At 50.2% G+C, this 21,687-nt stretch overlaps 1 protein-coding gene across 1 annotated transcript in view; it reads left to right on the forward strand.

Annotated features, from left to right (window-relative positions):
- The window catches only part of LOC139168794 (uncharacterized), a 36,809-nt gene extending 36,237 nt beyond the window's left edge, over positions 1-572 (forward strand). Inside the window, 1 exon segment of the mRNA XM_070754495.1 lies at positions 15-572. Within this exon segment, the coding sequence (XP_070610596.1) occupies positions 15-88 (74 nt within the window). The 3' untranslated portion in view covers positions 89-572.
- Positions 573-21,687: the final 21,115 nt, after the last annotated feature.

The following is a 21,687-nucleotide window of genomic DNA, read 5'->3' on the forward strand; positions in this document are numbered from 1 at the left end:
TCTCTCCCACCCAGGTACCGTGCTGGTGATGGTTTATTTTATCCTCATGGCTGTGTATTATTTTGCTCCGTCCCCTGCTGGCTGCTAAGGCGACAGTCCGGTCTGCTTGGGCTTCCGTATTCCTGCCTCTCGGCCTGTCAGTCGCTTCCCGCAAGTTCTTCTATCTGAGCCATGACCGTCTCGTAGGGAGGAGCTCAGGACAAAACTACCTTTAGAAGATTTATCTCCAGGGGAGCCCACGGACCCTTCCAGCTCACACGGGTTTTTCGGGGTCTTTCCTGCATTCAAAAGCCCACCCAGGTCGGGAAAGGAGCTGCAGAAGATGTTGACCAATTCTTGGTGACCAATGAAGAGTTTGGGTGTGCAGAAAAGCAGCGATGCCGTTGACCACTACTAAGGACAAGAATGGCTGGTGATTTTGAGCGCAGATTTGGGGGACGGGGTCCGTTTCCTCGAAGCTGCCTCTCAAGCGTTTTGTCGTACAGACATACACACACACACACACACCAAAATCAAGCCGTACCTTATCTCGAGACAGAGCACAAAATAAAAGAAGCTGATTTTTGAATGCGTCCTTCGGCGTGTGTCAGTGACGGTCTCTTTCGTTTCATAGCCGTTGCGGGGTTTTCAATCTTGGGTGCTTGATGCCAAGTGGATGTCAACTCCCTGAATTTCTGGCTGAGGAATTCTGGGAGTTGAAGTCCACCAGTGGCTGGCTGAGGAGGTCTGAGGAAGGCCAACCGAGGTGCAGCTGAGGAATTCTGGGAGTTGAAGTCCACCAGTGGCTGGCTGAAGAATTCTGAGGAAGGCCAACTGAGGTCTGGCTGAGGAATTCTGGGAGGTGAAGCCGCTCAGAGAGGGCTGTGAAGCAGTATATAAGTCCAATCTCTAGTGCTAAGTCCTATTTATGAAGTCAAAGTTTCAGGTGGGAGCTGCAGGTTTTGGCAAACCCTTGAATGACACAAGAGCTTCCTCTTCCCATCTTCTGTCTTTCTTTGTGTCAGAAACACCTCCAAACGACATCTAGACCTACCACGTTCAAACCCAGCATATCAAATGAGCATAAAACAGATCACAGACATAGCAGCACGAGTTAAAAAGTACAGTGGGACCTCTACCTAAGAAGGCCTCTACTTATGAACTTTTCTAGACAAGAACCGGGTGTTCAAGATTATTTGCCTCTTCTCAAGAACCATTTTCCACTTACAAACCCGAGCGTCTGAAACTGTAACCAGAAAAGACAGGGAGAAGCCTCCGTGGGGCCTCTCTAGGAATCTCCTGGGAGGAAACAGGGCCAGAAAAGGCAGTGAGAAGCCCCCGTGAGGCCTCTCTAGGAATCTCCTGGGAGGAAACAGGGCCGGAAAAGGCAGGGAGAAGCCTCCATGGGGCCTTTATAGGAATCTCCTGGGAGGAAACAGGGCCAGAAAAGGCAGGAATCCACCGTGGGGCCTCGATACGGAGAGGAGGAAACAGGGCCTCCTGGGAGGAAACAGGGCCAGAAAAGGCAGGGAGAAGCCCCCGTGAGGCCTCTCTAGGAATCTCCTGGGAGGAAACAGGGCCAGAAAAGGCGGGGAGAAGCCTCCGTGGGGCCTTTATAGGAATCTCCTGGGAGGAAACAGGGCCAGAAAAGGCGGGGAGAAGCCTCCGTGGGGCCTTTATAGGAATCTCCTGGGAGGAAACAGGGCCAGAAAAGGCGGGGAGAAGCCTCCGTGGGGCCTTTATAGGAATCTCCTGGGAGGAAACAGGGCCAGAAAAGGCGGGGAGAAGCCTCCGTGGGGCCTTTATAGGAATCTCCTGGGAGGAAACAGGGCCAGAAAAGGCGGGGAGAAGCCTCCGTGGGGCCTTTATAGGAATCTCCTGGGAGGAAACAGGGCCAGAAAAGGCGGGGAGAAGCCTCCGTGGGGCCTTTATAGGAATCTCCTGGGAGGAAACAGGGCCAGAAAAGGCAGGAAGCCACCGTGGGGCCTCTAGGAATCTCCTGGGAGGAAGCAGGGCCGGAAAAGGTGGGGCGAAGCCTATGTGGGGCCTGTCTAGGAATCTCCCAGGAGGAAACAGGGCCGGAAAAGGCAGGGAGAAGCCTCTGTGCGGCCTTTCTAGGAATCTCCCTGTAGGAAACAGGGCTGGAAAAGGTGGGGAGAAGCCTCTGTGGGGACCTCTAGGAATCTCCTGGGGGGAAACAGGGCCTCCACCCTCCCTGTGGTTTCCCCAATCGCACACATTATTTGCTTTTACATTGATGGGAAAAATTGCTTCTTCTTACAAAGTCCTACTTAAGAACCTGGTCACGGAACAAATTAAGTTCATAAGTAGAGGTACCACTGTATATTGAGACACTTGGCAACTGACTCACATTTATGATGACCATTACTGTGTCATGTGAACCCCCTTTGCAATCTTCTCACAAGCAAAGTCAAAGGGGAAGAAGCCAAATTTACTCAACAACCCGAGTTAGTAGCTTCTCAGCTGCAATGATTTGCTTAAGGACCGTGGCAAGAAATGTCTTAGAGTAAAACCCGTTTAACAAATGTCTCACTTAACAACAGACATTTGGGGCTGAACTGTGCCGTCACGGGCTCTCTGTATTCTGCTGGATTAAAAATTTTAAAAATTGATGCACAGAATATTTCCATAGTAATTATGTTAACAGTTAAATATGTTAAAACATTTTCCATGAAAAAACTATATTTTAGCAAATAAAAACAAACCATAAGGAGAAGAGGGACATGGTTTGACATTTTTGCAAATATCTTCAATATCTAGCCAATCATTTTGATTTCACAGGTTCCTGAGAAAGCCTTAGGAGCCTCCCAGGAGTCCTTGGAAGATCCATTAGATATGCTGTTTCCTCCTTACCTGGACTTTCCCTAAAGGAAGTAGAAAATATTGGCTATCTTGCTGGACATCTTAAAAGGCCATGGTGCAGGTCAGACATTGATAAGACCTGCCACCAAATTAATCTAAAAATAGAGGGTGGAATCTTAGTGTATCTCACCTCGAAAGAAATGCTATGAGGATTTTGAAGGGAAACTAAGCAATATTTCTTTTACATGAGTCAAAACTCTTATCATATCAACATCTGCAGGCCAGTATGATTCAAATGAAGGACACATTCATTTGCCCAAATAGTTGCTCGACATAAAATTCACCATATGTGGTTCCAAAACCAGGACAACAACAGAAGTGGGGTGCTAATTTGCTAGCTCTATTTTAGGGATGGAGTCATCCTCAAATAAACAACACAGAGACAAACAAACAAACCTTGTCCAAGTCATGGAGCTCTGATTTTGTATGTTACGTAGCTTCCTCCTCCTCCTCCTCCCATCTACTCATTCATAGATGGTGAGAGGTGAAAACTGGGTCCCCAGACAAAATCCTTCTCATGCCAAGAGCAGAGGGTTCTTGCCCCAACCTAAGTGTCCGTTCTGAACTACTGACCTAAATACCGGTTGTCAGGCTCGGTTCTTTCCCAAATTTTCAGCCACCAATCATGAGTCACTCAGAATCTCCATCCTGTTTATACTTAGGTTGGTGTGAAGTCCAAATTCCTTTGGCCTGCTATATGTCAATCTTGGCCCGTTCTCATAGCTTAAAGCAAACGAGAGTCAACAACCTGGATGAATTGGGCCAAGGAAACAACTCTTGCCATATCAGCCGTGAGTGATTCACTCCTTACAGTTCATCAAGTTGCTCAACTGTAGCCAAGACAATGTTTCAGATGGCCAAGCGCATCGTTTGAAGGCGTGTCTCCCTCGATCTATTTTTGAATGTATTTATGGAGCCTTCACCTTCTTCTAAGGCAGAAGTAGGCAAACTTGGCTCTTCTTTGACTTGTGGACTTCAACTCCCAGAATTCCTGAGCCAATCATGCTAGCTCAGGAATTCTGGGAGTTGAAGTCCACCGGTTCTAAGGCAATGTGACCATGCATTTCCCTACTGCAAATTGGGCATTTTGGGAACAAAATGCCCACTGCCTCATGCACCCCAGTGGCCGGCTAGGTCCCACAGAGTCGGATTTCTCCAGGTCCTGTCGGACATATGTCGGCTGGCAGGGCCTAGGGGAAGAGCCTTCTCTGTGGTGGCTCCAGCCCTCTGGAACAAACTCCCTCTGGAGAGACGTATCGCCCCCTCCCTCCTGGTCTTTCATAAAGCTCTGAAAACCTACCTCTGCTGGGGGCATGGGGCCCCTGAGTGATGAGATTGTCTCCAGCCGATGTTATGAATGATTGAACTGGATGAATGTGGATGAGTGAACATGGGGGTTTTCTAGATTTTTTAAGTAATTTTGTATAATTCTTTTTAAAAACAATTTTACATATATTGTTTACATATATATATATATATATATACTGTATATATATATATATATATATATATATATAAACAATAAATATATATATATATATATATATATATATGTCACACATATATATATATTTGTTTTCGTAAATTTTCACGGGTGTATATATATATATATATACATATATATATATATATAAACAATAAACAATATATACAGTATATATATATATATATATATATATATATATATATATATGTCACACAAATATATATATTTGTTTTCGTAAATTTTCACGGGTATATGTATGTAGATTGTTCTGAGTTCGGGTTTTGCCCTGTGTAATATTTTGCATGTCTATGCGACGTTTCGGTGAAATCACATTCACCATCATCAGGCTGAAGTTCCAAGCTTCAGCCTGATGATGGTGAATGTGATTTCACCGAAACGTCGCATAGACATGCAAAATATTACACAGGGCAAAACCCGAACTCAGAACAATCTACATATATATATATATATATATATATATATATATAGATAGATAGATAGATAGATAGATAGATAGATAGATATAGATAGATATAGATAGATATATATAGATAGATATATAAACAATAAACAATATATATGTGTGTGTGTGTGTGTTTTCGTAGATTTTCACCGGTATATGTATGTAGATTGTTCTGAGTTCGGCTTTTACTCTGTGTAATATTTTGAGTGTCTATGCGACCATCATCAGGCTGAAGTTGTTAGCTTCGTGCTGCTTGGAAAAAATATATAAATTTTAAATTAATTTTTATAATAATGGTAACATGGTAATTCACACAACATATAACATCGTGCTCAGTGCTCAAATTGCCCACCATCAAACAACGTTCATACCCCTCCACCAAAATTGGGGCATATTTTCAATATACCAAAGGACACCGAATATTCAAGCCAGAAAATGAAAATATTTTATATAAATTTTGTTATATAGATATTGATAACTGTCATAATAATAATAATAATAATAATAATAATAATAATAATATATTAGATTTGTATACTGTCTCTCTCTGAAGACTCTGAGAGAATGGTTTATTTTTCCTCCTCTTAAAATATAAGTTTACATATTATTCTGAATTTTTTGTTGTGGTGGTTTTTGTATTTTTGTATTGTATTGTCTTTTTTGATATAGGTATTTTTTTAAAAGAAACTTAATAAAAACTATTTTTTAAAAAAACATTTCACATTTTTTATTTCTGATTTCTGATTTTTTAAAAAAAAGGTGAGATGTAAAAGAAACCACAGCTCTCAGAAGAAAGAAAACACAACTTTAATGTTGAAAATTTTAATATCACAACAGGTATCTCTTGGCAAAGAGATGATATATGAAAGGATATTAAGGAACTACAGGAATTAAAAATAGGCAATATCTTGTCTACCATCAGCATCACAGCTACTTAACAATAGTGTAAGTAAAATTCAGCTGCATTTCAAAAAGTACATGTCAAGCAGAATATTACCAAGCTTCAATCACCATTTACAGATATTTCAGGAATAAAGATGACAAATGTGTGTGACAAAACAAAACACCTTCATGAGGTGAGGGCCACATAGTGTTTGTCATGATTAACATTTACCAGTCAAAACAACATACATTTTTAATCACAGCCCAGGCTAAAATTATTCTAAGGTGGAGAACTAGAAACCTTTCATCAATAACTGTTAAATGAGTTATAAATCAATAACTAATAAATTTATCACCTAACATTAAGAAGAGCTTTTCAGGTGTTTTCCTCCCTGGTCTGAAGAACAATGGCCATGGCTAAATTTATGCCAGGCAGAAAACTATAAAATCTATTCTAAATCAATGGCACACTTAGCATTAAAAAGGGCCATTCAGATGTTTTCTGGTTCTAAGAACCAACATTAAGCCAGGCAAGAAATCTACTCCACATAGAGAATTAAAAAGGGCCACTATCTATCTATCTATCTATCTATCTATCTATCTATCTATCTATCTATCTATCTATCTATCTATCTATCTATCTATCTACCTACCTACCTATCTTTTCTATCTATCTATCTATCTATCTATCTATCTTTTCTATCTATCTATCTATCTATCTATCTATCTATCTATCTATCTTTCTTTCTATCTTTCTATCTATCTATCTATCTATCTATCTATCTATCTATCTATCTATCTATCTACCTACCCACCCATCTATTTACCTACCTACCTACCTACCTATCCATCTACCTGTCTACCTATCCATCTACCTACCTACCTACCCATCTATTTACCTACCTACCTACCTAACAGATTTGGCTGCTACTGAGCTTAGTTCTAAGAATCTGAAGGAGCAGGACTGGTGAGCCAAAAGGATCCTTCCAGTTTGAGACCATTTGGGATCCTCAGGGACTGGGAGAGCCTTCTCTCTGAGCGCTCTTGACCCTCCCAGTGTGATTCACCCCCATCGCTCGCTCAGGGACCATCTGGGACCATTTGGGATCCTCAGGGACTGGGAGAGCCTTCTCTCTGAGCGCTCTAGACCCTCCCAGTGTGATTCACCCCCATCGCTCGCTCAGGGACCATCTGGGACCATTTGGGATCCTCAGGGACTGGGAGAGCCTTCTCTCTGAGCGCTCTAGACCCTCCCAGTGTGATTCACCCCCATCGCTCGCTCTGGGACCATTTGGGATCCTCAGGGACTGGGAGAGCCTTCTCTCTGAGCGCTCTTGACCCTCCCAGTGTGATTCACCCCCATCGCTCGCTCAGGGACCATCTGGGACCATTTGGGATCCTCAGGGACTGGGTGAGCCTTCTCTCTGAGCGCTCTTGACCCTTCCAGTGTGATTCACCCCCATCGCTCGCTCAGGGACCATCTGGGACCATTTGGGATCCTCAGGGACTGGGAGAGCCTTCTCTGTGAGCGCTCTAGACCCTCCCAGTGTGATTCACCCCCATCGCTCGCTCAGGGACCATCTGGGACCATTTGGGATCCTCAGGGACTGGGAGAGCCTTCTCTCTGAGCGCTCTAGACCCTCCCAGTGTGATTCACCCCCATCGCTCGCTCTGGGACCATTTGGGATCCTCAGGGACTGGGAGAGCCTTCTCTCTGAGCGCTCTTGACCCTCCCAGTGTGATTCACCCCCATCGCTCGCTCAGGGACCATCTGGGACCATTTGGGATCCTCAGGGACTGGGTGAGCCTTCTCTCTGAGCGCTCTTGACCCTTCCAGTGTGATTCACCCCCATCGCTCGCTCAGGGACCATCTGGGACCATTTGGGATCCTCAGGGACTGGGAGAGCCTTCTCTCTGAGCGCTCTAGACCCTCCCAGTGTGATTCACCCCCATCGCTCGCTCAGGGACCATCTGGGACCATTTGGGATCCTCAGGGACTGGGAGAGCCTTCTCTCTGAGCGCTCTAGACCCTCCCAGTGTGATTCACCCCCATCGCTCGCTCAGGGACCATCTGGGACCATTTGGGATCCTCAGGGACTGGGAGAGCCTTCTCTCTGAGCGCTCTTGACCCTCCCAGTGTGATTCACCCCCATCGCTCGCTCAGGGACCATCTGGGACCATTTGGGATCCTCAGGGACTGGGTGAGCCTTCTCTCTGAGCGCTCTTGACCCTTCCAGTGTGATTCACCCCCATCGCTCGCTCTGGGACCATTTGGGATCCTCAGGGACTGGGAGAGCCTTCTCTCTGAGCGCTCTTGACCCTTCCAGTGTGATTCACCCCCATCGCTCGCTCAGGGACCATCTGGGACCATTTGGGATCCTCAGGGACTGGGAGAGCCTTCTCTCTGAGCGCTCTAGACCCTCCCAGTGTGATTCACCCCCATCGCTCGCTCAGGGACCATCTGGGACCATTTGGGATCCTCAGGGACTGGGAGAGCCTTCTCTCTGAGCGCTCTAGACCCTCCCAGTGTGATTCACCCCCATCGCTCGCTCTGGGACCATTTGGGATCCTCAGGGACTGGGAGAGCCTTCTCTCTGAGCGCTCTTGACCCTCCCAGTGTGATTCACCCCCCATCGCTCGCTCAGGGACCATCTGGGACCATTTGGGATCCTCAGGGACTGGGTGAGCCTTCTCTCTGAGCGCTCTTGACCCTCCCAGTGTGATTCACCCCCATCGCTCGCTCTGGGACCATTTGGGATCCTCAGGGACTGGGAGAGCCTTCTCTCAGAGCGCTCTTGACCCTCCCAGTGTGATTCACCCCCATCGCTCGCTCAGGGACCATCTGGGACCATTTGGGATCCTCAGGGACTGGGAGAGCCTTCTCTCTGAGCGCTCTAGACCCTCCCAGTGTGATTCACCCCCATCGCTCGCTCAGGGACCATCTGGGACCATTTGGGATCCTCAGGGACTGGGAGAGCCTTCTCTCTGAGCGCTCTAGACCCTCCCAGTGTGATTCACCCCCATCGCTCGCTCTGGGACCATTTGGGATCCTCAGGGACTGGGAGAGCCTTCTCTCTGAGCGCTCTTGACCCTCCCAGTGTGATTCACCCCCATCGCTCGCTCAGGGACCATCTGGGACCATTTGGGATCCTCAGGGACTGGGTGAGCCTTCTCTCTGAGCGCTCTTGACCCTTCCAGTGTGATTCACCCCCATCGCTCGCTCTGGGACCATTTGGGATCCTCAGGGACTGGGAGAGCCTTCTCTCTGAGCGCTCTTGACCCTTCCAGTGTGATTCACCCCCATCGCTCGCTCAGGGACCATCTGGGACCATTTGGGATCCTCAGGGACTGGGAGAGCCTTCTCTCTGAGCGCTCTAGACCCTCCCAGTGTGATTCACCCCCATCGCTCGCTCAGGGACCATCTGGGACCATTTGGGATCCTCAGGGACTGGGAGAGCCTTCTCTCTGAGCGCTCTAGACCCTCCCAGTGTGATTCACCCCCATCGCTCGCTCTGGGACCATTTGGGATCCTCAGGGACTGGGAGAGCCTTCTCTCTGAGCGCTCTTGACCCTCCCAGTGTGATTCACCCCCATCGCTCGCTCAGGGACCATCTGGGACCATTTGGGATCCTCAGGGACTGGGTGAGCCTTCTCTCTGAGCGCTCTTGACCCTTCCAGTGTGATTCACCCCCATCGCTCGCTCAGGGACCATCTGGGACCATTTGGGATCCTCAGGGACTGGGAGAGCCTTCTCTCTGAGCGCTCTAGACCCTCCCAGTGTGATTCACCCCCATCGCTCGCTCTGGGACCATTTGGGATCCTCAGGGACTGGGAGAGCCTTCTCTCAGAGCGCTCTTGACCCTCCCAGTGTGATTCACCCCCATCGCTCGCTCAGGGACCATCTGGGACCATTTGGGATCCTCAGGGACTGGGTGAGCCTTCTCTCTGAGCGCTCTTGACCCTCCCAGTGTGATTCACCCCCATCGCTCGCTCAGGGACCATCTGGGACCATTTGGGATCCTCAGGGACTGGGAGAGCCTTCTCTCTGAGCGCTCTAGACCCTCCCAGTGTGATTCACCCCCATCGCTCGCTCTGGGACCATTTGGGATCCTCAGGGACTGGGAGAGCCTTCTCTCTGAGCGCTCTTGACCCTCCCAGTGTGATTCACCCCCATCGCTCGCTCAGGGACCATCTGGGACCATTTGGGATCCTCAGGGACTGGGAGAGCCTTCTCTCTGAGCGCTCTTGACCCTCCCAGTGTGATTCACCCCCATCGCTCGCTCAGGGACCATCTGGGACCATTTGGGATCCTCAGGGACTGGGAGAGCCTTCTCTCTGAGCGCTCTTGACCCTCCCAGTGTGATTCACCCCCATCGCTCGCTCAGGGACCATCTGGGACCATTTGGGATCCTCAGGGACTGGGAGAGCCTTCTCTCTGAGCGCTCTAGACCCTCCCAGTGTGATTCACCCCCATCGCTCGCTCTGGGACCATTTGGGATCCTCAGGGACTGGGAGAGCCTTCTCTCTGAGCGCTCTTGACCCTCCCAGTGTGATTCACCCCCATCGCTCGCTCAGGGACCATCTGGGACCATTTGGGATCCTCAGGGACTGGGAGAGCCTTCTCTCTGAGCGCTCTAGACCCTCCCAGTGTGATTCACCCCCATCGCTCGCTCTGGGACCATTTGGGATCCTCAGGGACTGGGAGAGCCTTCTCTCTGAGCGCTCTTGACCCTCCCAGTGTGATTCACCCCCATCGCTCGCTCAGGGACCATCTGGGACCATTTGGGATCCTCAGGGACTGGGAGAGCCTTCTCTCTGAGCGCTCTAGACCCTCCCAGTGTGATTCACCCCCATCGCTCGCTCTGGGACCATTTGGGATCCTCAGGGACTGGGAGAGCCTTCTCTCTGAGCCCTCTTGACCCTCCCAGTGTGATTCACCCCCATCGCTCGCTCAGGGACCATCTGGGACCATTTGGGATCCTCAGGGACTGGGTGAGCCTTCTCTCTGAGCGCTCTTGACCCTTCCAGTGTGATTCACCCCCATCGCTCGCTCTGGGACCATTTGGGATCCTCAGGGACTGGGAGAGCCTTCTCTCTGAGCGCTCTTGACCCTTCCAGTGTGATTCACCCCCATCGCTCGCTCAGGGACCATCTGGGACCATTTGGGATCCTCAGGGACTGGGAGAGCCTTCTCTCTGAGCGCTCTAGACCCTCCCAGTGTGATTCACCCCCATCGCTCGCTCTGGGACCATTTGGGATCCTCAGGGACTGGGAGAGCCTTCTCTCTGAGCGCTCTTGACCCTCCCAGTGTGATTCACCCCCATCGCTCGCTCAGGGACCATCTGGGACCATTTGGGATCCTCAGGGACTGGGTGAGCCTTCTCTCTGAGCGCTCTTGACCCTTCCAGTGTGATTCACCCCCATCGCTCGCTCTGGGACCATTTGGGATCCTCAGGGACTGGGAGAGCCTTCTCTCTGAGCGCTCTTGACCCTCCCAGTGTGATTAACCCCCATCGCTCGCTCTGGGACCATTTGGGATCCTCAAGGACTGGGAGAGCCTTCTCTCTGAGCGCTCTTGACCCTTCCAGTGTGATTCACCCCCATCGCTCGCTCAGGGACCATCTGGGACCATTTGGGATCCTCAGGGACTGGGAGAGCCTTCTCTCTGAGCGCTCTAGACCCTCCCAGTGTGATTCACCCCCATCGCTCGCTCAGGGACCATCTGGGACCATTTGGGATCCTCAGGGACTGGGAGAGCCTTCTCTCTGAGCGCTCTTGACCCTCCCAGTGTGATTAACCCCCATCGCTCGCTCTGGGACCATTTGGGATCCTCAAGGACTGGGAGAGCCTTCTCTCTGAGCGCTCTTGACCCTTCCAGTGTGATTCACCCCCATCGCTCGCTCAGGGACCATCTGGGACCATTTGGGATCCTCAGGGACTGGGAGAGCCTTCTCTCTGAGCGCTCTAGACCCTCCCAGTGTGATTCACCCCCATCGCTCACTCAGGGACCATCTGGGACCATTTGGGATCCTCAGGGACTGGGAGAGCCTTCTCTCTGAGCGCTCTAGACCCTCCCAGTGTGATTCACCCCCATCGCTCACTCAGGGACCAGTTGGGATCCTCAGGGACTGGGAGAGCCGTCTCTCTGAGCGCTCTTGACCCTCCCAGTGTGATTCACCCCCATCGCTCGCTCAGGGACCATCTGGGACCATTTGGGATCCTCAGGGACTGGGAGAGCCTTCTCTCTGAGCGCTCTAGACCCTCCCAGTGTGATTCACCCCCATCGCTCGCTCAGGGACCATTTGGGACCATTTGGGATCCTCAGGGACTGGGAGAGCCTTCTCTCTGAGCGCTCTTGACCCTCCCAGTGTGATTCACCCCCATCAATCACTCAGGGACCATTTGGGATCCTCAGGGACTGGGAGAGCCTTCTCTCTGAGCGCTCTGGACCCTCCCAGTGTGATTCACCCCCATCGCTCGCTCAGGGACCATCTGGGACCATTTGGGATCCTCAGGGACTGGGAGAGCCTTCTCTCTGAGCGCTCTAGACCCTCCCAGTGTGATTCACCCCCATCGCTCGCTCTGGGACCATTTGGGATCCTCAGGGACTGGGAGAGCCTTCTCTCTGAGCGCTCTTGACCCTCCCAGTGTGATTCACCCCCATCGCTCGCTCAGGGACCATCTGGGACCATTTGGGATCCTCAGGGACTGGGTGAGCCTTCTCTCTGAGCGCTCTTGACCCTTCCAGTGTGATTCACCCCCATCGCTCGCTCTGGGACCATTTGGGATCCTCAGGGACTGGGAGAGCCTTCTCTCTGAGCGCTCTTGACCCTTTCAGTGTGATTCACCCCCATCGCTCGCTCAGGGACCATCTGGGACCATTTGGGATCCTCAGGGACTGGGAGAGCCTTCTCTCTGAGCGCTCTAGACCCTCCCAGTGTGATTCACCCCCATCGCTCGCTCAGGGACCATCTGGGACCATTTGGGATCCTCAGGGACTGGGAGAGCCTTCTCTCTGAGCGCTCTAGACCCTCCCAGTGTGATTCACCCCCATCGCTCGCTCTGGGACCATTTGGGATCCTCAGGGACTGGGAGAGCCTTCTCTCTGAGCGCTCTTGACCCTCCCAGTGTGATTCACCCCCATCGCTCGCTCAGGGACCATCTGGGACCATTTGGGATCCTCAGGGACTGGGAGAGCCTTCTCTCTGAGCGCTCTAGACCCTCCCAGTGTGATTCACCCCCATCGCTCGCTCTGGGACCATTTGGGATCCTCAGGGACTGGGAGAGCCTTCTCTCTGAGCGCTCTTGACCCTCCCAGTGTGATTCACCCCCATCGCTCGCTCAGGGACCATCTGGGACCATTTGGGATCCTCAGGGACTGGGAGAGCCTTCTCTCTGAGCGCTCTTGACCCTCCCAGTGTGATTCACCCCCATCGCTCGCTCAGGGACCATCTGGGACCATTTGGGATCCTCAGGGACTGGGAGAGCCTTCTCTCTGAGCGCTCTAGACCCTCCCAGTGTGATTCACCCCCATCGCTCGCTCTGGGACCATTTGGGATCCTCAGGGACTGGGAGAGCCTTCTCTCTGAGCGCTCTTGACCCTCCCAGTGTGATTCACCCCCATCGCTCGCTCAGGGACCATCTGGGACCATTTGGGATCCTCAGGGACTGGGAGAGCCTTCTCTCTGAGCGCTCTAGACCCTCCCAGTGTGATACACCCCCATCGCTCGCTCTGGGACCATTTGGGATCCTCAGGGACTGGGAGAGCCTTCTCTCTGAGCGCTCTTGACCCTCCCAGTGTGATTCACCCCCATCGCTCGCTCAGGGACCATCTGGGACCATTTGGGATCCTCAGGGACTGGGAGAGCCTTCTCTCTGAGCGCTCTAGACCCTCCCAGTGTGATTCACCCCCATCGCTCGCTCTGGGACCATTTGGGATCCTCAGGGACTGGGAGAGCCTTCTCTCTGAGCGCTCTTGACCCTCCCAGTGTGATTCACCCCCATCGCTCGCTCAGGGACCATCTGGGACCATTTGGGATCCTCAGGGACTGGGTGAGCCTTCTCTCTGAGCGCTCTTGACCCTTCCAGTGTGATTCACCCCCATCGCTCGCTCTGGGACCATTTGGGATCCTCAGGGACTGGGAGAGCCTTCTCTCTGAGCGCTCTTGACCCTTCCAGTGTGATTCACCCCCATCGCTCGCTCAGGGACCATCTGGGACCATTTGGGATCCTCAGGGACTGGGAGAGCCTTCTCTCTGAGCGCTCTAGACCCTCCCAGTGTGATTCACCCCCATCGCTCGCTCAGGGACCATCTGGGACCATTTGGGATCCTCAGGGACTGGGAGAGCCTTCTCTCTGAGCGCTCTAGACCCTCCCAGTGTGATTCACCCCCATCGCTCGCTCTGGGACCATTTGGGATCCTCAGGGACTGGGAGAGCCTTCTCTCTGAGCGCTCTTGACCCTCCCAGTGTGATTCACCCCCATCGCTCGCTCAGGGACCATCTGGGACCATTTGGGATCCTCAGGGACTGGGAGAGCCTTCTCTCTGAGCGCTCTAGACCCTCCCAGTGTGATTCACCCCCATCGCTCGCTCAGGGACCATCTGGGACCATTTGGGATCCTCAGGGACTGGGAGAGCCTTCTCTCTGAGCGCTCTAGACCCTCCCAGTGTGATTCACCCCCATCGCTCGCTCTGGGACCATTTGGGATCCTCAGGGACTGGGAGAGCCTTCTCTCTGAGCGCTCTTGACCCTCCCAGTGTGATTCACCCCCATCGCTCGCTCAGGGACCATCTGGGACCATTTGGGATCCTCAGGGACTGGGTGAGCCTTCTCTCTGAGCGCTCTTGACCCTTCCAGTGTGATTCACCCCCATCGCTCGCTCTGGGACCATTTGGGATCCTCAGGGACTGGGAGAGCCTTCTCTCTGAGCGCTCTTGACCCTCCCAGTGTGATTAACCCCCATCGCTCGCTCTGGGACCATTTGGGATCCTCAAGGACTGGGAGAGCCTTCTCTCTGAGCGCTCTTGACCCTTCCAGTGTGATTCACCCCCATCGCTCGCTCAGGGACCATCTGGGACCATTTGGGATCCTCAGGGACTGGGAGAGCCTTCTCTCTGAGCGCTCTAGACCCTCCCAGTGTGATTCACCCCCATCGCTCGCTCAGGGACCATTTGGGACCATTTGGGATCCTCAGGGACTGGGAGAGCCTTCTCTCTGAGCGCTCTTGACCCTCCCAGTGTGATTCACCCCCATCAATCACTCAGGGACCATTTGGGATCCTCAGGGACTGGGAGAGCCTTCTCTCTGAGCGCTCTGGACCCTCCCAGTGTGATTCACCCCCATCAATCACTCAGGGACCATTTGGGATCCTCAGGGACTGGGAGAGCCTTCTCTCTGAGCACTCTAGACCCTCCCAGTGTGATTCACCCCCATCGCTCGCTCAGGGACCATTTGGGACCATTTGGGATCCTCAGGGACTGGGAGAGCCTTCTGAGTGCTCTGGACCCTCCCAGTGTGATTCACCCCCATCAATCGCTCAGGTACCATCTGGGATCCTCAGGGTCTGGGAGAGCCTTCTCTCTGACCACTCTGGACCCTCCCAGTGTGATTCACCCCCATCGCTCGCTCAGGGACCAGTTGGGATCCTCAGGGACTGGGAGAGCCTTCTCTCTGAGCGCTCTGGACCCTCCCAGTGTGATTCACCCCCATCGCTCGCTCAGGGACCATCTGGGATCCTCAGGGTCTGGGAGAGCCATCTCTCTGAGCGCTCTTGACCCTCCCAGTGTGATTCACCCCCATCGCTCGCTCAGGGACCAGTTGGGATCCTCAGGGACTGGGAGAGCCTTCTCTCTGAGCGCTCTTGACCCTCCCAGTGTGATTCACCCCCATCAATCGCTCAGGGACCATCTGGGATCCTCAGGGACTGGGAGAGCCTTCTCTCTGAGCGCTCTTGACCCTCCCAGTGTGATTCACCTCCATCGCTCGCTCAGGGACCATCTGGGACCATTTGGGATCCTCAGGGACTGGGAGAGCCTTCTCTCTGAGCGCTCTAGACCCTCCCAGTGTGATTCACCCCCATCGCTCGCTCAGGGACCATTTGGGATCCTCAGGGACTGGGAGAGCCTTCTCTCTGAGCGCTCTGGACCCTCCCAGTGTGATTCACCCCCATCGCTCGCTCAGGGACCATCTGGGATCCTCAGGGACTGGGAGAGCCTTCTCTCTGAGCGTTCTGGACCCTCCCAGTGTGATTCACCCCCATCGCTCACTCAGGGACCAGTTGGGATCCTCAGGGACTGGGAGAGCCTTCTCTCTGAGCGCTCTTGACCCTCCCAGTGTGATTCACCCCCATCAATCGCTCAGGGACCATCTGGGATCCTCAGGGACTGGGAGAGCCTTCTCTCTGAGCGCTCTTGACCCTCCCAGTGTGATTCACCCCCATCGCTCGCTCAGGGACCATCTGGGACCATTTGGGATCCTCAGGGACTGGGAGAGCCTTCTCTCTGAGCGCTCTAGACCCTCCCAGTGTGATTCACCCCCATCGCTCGCTCAGGGACCATTTGGGATCCTCAGGGACTGGGAGAGCTTTCTCTCTGAGTGCTCTGGACCCTCCCAGTGTGATTCACCCCCATCGCTCGCTCAGGGACCATCTGGGATCCTCAGGGACTGGGAGAGCCTTCTCTCTGAGCGCTCTGGACCCTCCCAGTGTGATTCACCCCCATCAATCGCTCAGGGACCATCTGGGATCCTCAGGGACTGGGAGAGCCTTCTCTCTGAGCGCCCTTGACCCTCCCAGTGTGATTCACCCCCATCAATCACTCAGGGACCATCTGGGATCCTCAGGGACTGGGAGAGCCTTCTCCCTGAGCACTCTGGACCCTCCCAGTGTGATTCACCCCCATCGCTCGCTCAGGGACCAGTTGGGATCCTCAGGGACTGGGAGAGCCGTCTCTCTGAGCGCTCTTGACCCTCCCAGTGTGATTCACCCCCATCAATCGCTCAGGGACCATCTGGGATCCTCAGGGACTGGGAGAGCCTTCTCTCTGAGCGCTCTTGACCCTCCCAGTGTGATTCACCCCCATCGCTCGCTCAGGGACCATCTGGGACCATTTGGGATCCTCAGGGACTGGGAGAGCCTTCTCTCTGAGCGCTCTAGACCCTCCCAGTGTGATTCACCCCCATCGCTCGCTCAGGGACCATTTGGGATCCTCAGGGACTGGGAGAGCTTTCTCTCTGAGTGCTCTGGACCCTCCCAGTGTGATTCACCCCCATCGCTCGCTCAGGGACCATCTGGGATCCTCAGGGACTGGGAGAGCCTTCTCTCTGAGCGCTCTGGACCCTCCCAGTGTGATTCACCCCCATCAATCGCTCAGGGACCATCTGGGATCCTCAGGGACTGGGAGAGCCTTCTCTCTGAGCGCCCTTGACCCTCCCAGTGTGATTCACCCCCATCAATCACTCAGGGACCATCTGGGATCCTCAGGGACTGGGAGAGCCTTCTCCCTGAGCACTCTGGACCCTCCCAGTGTGATTCACCCCCATCGCTCGCTCAGGGACCAGTTGGGATCCTCAGGGACTGGGAGAGCCGTCTCTCTGAGCGCTCTGGACCCTCCCAGTGTGATTCACCCCCATCGCTCGCTCAGGGACCAGTTGGGATCCTCAGGGACTGGGAGAGCCTTCTCTCTGAGCGCACTTGACCCTCCCAGTGTGATTCACCCCCATCGCTCGCTCAGGGACCATTTGGGATCCTCAGGGACTGGGAGAGCCTTCTCTCTGAGCGTTCTGGACCCTCCCAGTGTGATTCACCCAGACTGATATCTCAGGGACTGGAAGGCCTCCTTCACCCAGGGGTGCCATGGCATTTCCACCGTCGTGTGTGGGGGTCTGAGGGCAGATGGAATTAAGGAACAGTGCAGCCTTTCTCCCAAGCAATGCACCCCATCATCTCCCTATCCTATCCATGTCTATGTTGGTATGTGGGATGCTTTGGGGGCGTTCTCAAATAACTAATTACTACTTTAAGAATCTCTGACCACACCTAGCATTAGAGAGGGCCATCGAGATTCTTCTTGGTTTTAAGAACCATTGCCTGCTCTAATAGCCAAGGGGCAAGAAAACCATTGAATCTTATATACATCATCAAACATACTTAAAAGAATACTTGACCTTTTCTTTCTGAGTCTAAAAACCACAGATGAAACTACGCTAGGCAAGAAAACTAGAAATTCTACTACCTATCAACAGACACAGACAGCATTCAAATGTGTAGTGTGGTGCATTAATGGCTTACAACCCCATTGATTTTCCTACAGGTCAGTTTTGATTGACAGGGTGAGCTGCATTTCTTGGCGAAGATCATGTTCATTCTTGCTGTCTCTTCCTTCTTCTCTTCTCAACACTGGAGGCGGGAAATTCAGTCTTCTCTCTTCTAAGACACTGTACCACACTCCCTTGAGATAAAAATAAACGTTACTGCAATATTACCTTTAAAAACAGAATAGGAAAGAACAGAATTATTTATTGGCCAACTGTGATTGGAAACACAAGGAATTTGTCTTTGGTGCAGATGCTCTCAGTGTATATTTAAAAAAGATACATTTGTCAAGAATCATAAGGTAGAACAATTAACGATTGTCATAGTGAATAGACTATTACTTCAAAGGCAGGGTTACCCTTGCTTGCCTTGGCAAAAGGGGCTATCTGTTGGTAGAAGACCACCACCCCTCTCCATTATGCCCAGAAGAATACAAGTCTCAACTCAACTTACTTTCACTTTTTTTCCTTCTTTGGCTTGTTTCTTCCTCTGCCATGCTGAACAAGGGCTGTCTCTTTCCAAGAACACATTTTTCCCACCCCCCAATCTCAGAAGTTCTAAAATCTTCTACACATCACCGGCCACACCTAGCATTAAAAATGGCCAGTGGGTTATTCTCTGCGGTTCTAAGAACCATTGCCAGGGCTAAATTATGCCAGGCAAAAAGGGTATAATATATATTATTTATTTATGTATTTATTTGATTTTTCTTCCGCCCTTCTCCTTAGACTCAGGGCAGCTCACAACATGTTAGCAATAGGACTTTTTAACAGAGCAAGCCTATGGCCCCCACAGTCCGGGTCCTCCTTATTAATTACTGGCCCCACCTAGAATTAAACAGGGGCATTGAGGGTTTTACTCTGGTTCTAAGAACCATTGCTAGGGCTAAATTATGTCAGGCAAAAAAGGTATAAAATATATTAGTTACTGGCCCCACCTATCATTAAAAAGGGCCATAGAGGTTTTCTTTCTGGTTCTAAGAACCTTTGCCAGGGCTAAATTATGCCAGGCAAAAAACATATAAAATACGTTATCGATTATTGGCCCCATCTAGTATTAAAAAGGGCCAACAGTATTAAATTTAGATTTTCATACTGGATCTAAGAACCATTGCTATGGATAAATTTCTATTTTTACTATCAACCCCGCAGGCTGGCAAGTGAATAGTCTGTCTTCTAAGTTGGTGTGGTACATGCATTTGAAATAAAATAATAAAATCAACGTTACTTCATTTGCTACTGGAGTTTTACTCCTAAGATTCACAATACACAGTGGTGCATTCTTTTATTTCATATGCAGGGTTACCCTTATTAGCATAAAGTAGTGGAAGATGAACCCCACCCGGATCCTAAAATCTTGGGGGGCTGTAAGACTCAACCAAACCTGCCTCACAGCATAGATGATGATGTAACAGCAGAAGACCAACAGTCTTGGTCTGGAGACATTTTCCTGCTTTCTGGCTTCTTCTTTCAGACTTCTTTCTTCTTCTGATGTGCCCAACAAGTGTTGTCTCTTCCAAGGAAAATTTGCCAGCACTTGCTCCATCCCTTATTCTCCAAAGCTAGAAAACTATAAGATCTTTCATAAATCAACAGCCAGATCTAGCATTAGTAAAAGGCTGTTGAGGTTTCCTTCTGGTTCTAAGAACCATTGCCAGGGCTTAATTATGCCAGGCAGAAATCTATGAAATCTAAAATTGATCAATGTCCACACCTCACATTAAAAAGGTCCATTGAAATTTTCTTTCTGGTTCTAGGAGCCATTGCCAGGGCTAAATTATGCCAGGCAAAAAAGGTATAAAATAAATTAGTTACTGGCCCCACCTATCATTAAACATGGCCATAGAGGTTTTCTTTCTGGTTCTAAGAACCTTTGCCAGAGCTAACTTAGGCCAGGCAAAATATGTATAAAACCGATTATCAATTACTGGCCACACCTCATAGTAAAAAAGGCCATAGAGGTTTCCTTTCTAGTTCTAAGAACGTTTGCCAGGGCTAAATTATGCCAGGCAAAAAAGATATAAAATCTATTATCAATTATTGGCCACATCTAGTATTAAAAAGGGCCATTTAGATATTCATACGGGTTCTAAGAACCATTGCTAGGGCTAAATTTCTATTTTTACTATCAACCCCGCAGGCTGGCAAGTGAATAGTCTGTCTTCTAAGTTGGTGTGGTACATGCCTTTGAAATAAAAAAAAAATCAACGTTACTTATTTCATATGTAGGGTTACCCTTATTAGCATAAAGTAGTGGAAGATGAACCCCACCCGTATCCTAAAACCTTGGGGGACTGTAAGATTCAGCCAAACTTACCACACAGCATAGATGATGACATAACAGCAGAAGACCAACAGTCTTGGTCTGGAGACATTTTCCTGCTTTCTGGCTTCTTCTTTCAGACTTCTTTCTTCTTCTGATGTGCCCAACAAGTGTTGTCTCTTCCAAGGAAAATTTGCCAGCACTTGTTCCATCCCTTATTCTCCAAAGCTAGAAAACTATAAGATCTTTCATAAATCAACAGCCAGATCTAGCATTAGTAAAAGGCTGTTGGAGTTTGCTTTCTGGTTCTAAGAACCATTGCCACGGCTTAATTATGCCAGGCAGAAATCTATGGAATCTAAAATTGATCAATGGTCACACCTCTCCGTAAAAAGGTCCATTGAAATTTTCTTTCTGGTTCTAGGAGCCATTGCCAGGGCTAAATTATGCCAGGCAGAAATCTATGGAATCTAAAATTGATCAATGGCCACAGCTCACATTAAAAAGGTCCATTGAAATTTTCTTTCTGGTTCTAGGAGCCATTGCCAGGGCTAAATTATGCCAGGCAAAAAAGGTATAAAATACATTATTTACTGGCCCCACCTATCATTAAAAAGGCCATAAAGGTTTTCTTTCTGGTTCTAAGAACCTTTGCCAGGGCTAAATTATGCCAGGCAAAAAAGGTATAAAATCTATTATCAATTATTGGCCGCATCTAGTATTAAAAAGGGCCATTTAGATATTCATACGGGTTCTAAGAACCATTGCTAGGGCTAAATTTCTATTTTTACTATCAACCCCGCAGGCTGGCAAGTGAATAGTCTGTCTTCTAAGTTGGTGTGGTACATGCCTTTGAAATAAAATTTAAAAAATCAACGTTATTTCAGTTGCTACTGGAGTTTTACTCCTAAGATTCACAATACTCAGTGGTGCATTCTTTTATTTGATGTGCAGGGTTACCCTGATTAGCATAAAGTAGTGGAAGATGAACCCCACCCATATCCTAAAACCTTGGGGGACTGTAAGTTTCAGCTAAACTTACCACACAGCATAGATGATGACATAACAGCAGAAGACCAACAGTCTTGGTCTGGAGACATTTTCCTGCTTTCTGGTTTCTTCTTTCAGACTTCTTTCTTCTTCTGATGTGCCCAACAAGTGTTGTCTCTTCCAAGGAAAATTTGCCAGCTCTTGCTCCATCCCTTATTCTCCAAAGCTAGAAAACTATAAGATCTTTCATAAATCAACAGCCACATCTAGCATTAGTAAAAGGCTGTTGAGGTTTCCTTCTGGTTCTAAGAACCATTGCCAGGGCTTAATTATGCCAGGCAGAAATCTATGAAATCTAAAATTGATCAATGGCCACACCTCACATTAAAAAGGTCCATTGAAATTTTCTTTCTGGTTGAAGGAGCCATTG

This window comes from Erythrolamprus reginae, chromosome 6 (genome assembly GCF_031021105.1).
Source record: "Erythrolamprus reginae isolate rEryReg1 chromosome 6, rEryReg1.hap1, whole genome shotgun sequence".
Lineage (NCBI taxonomy): Eukaryota > Metazoa > Chordata > Lepidosauria > Squamata > Dipsadidae > Erythrolamprus > Erythrolamprus reginae.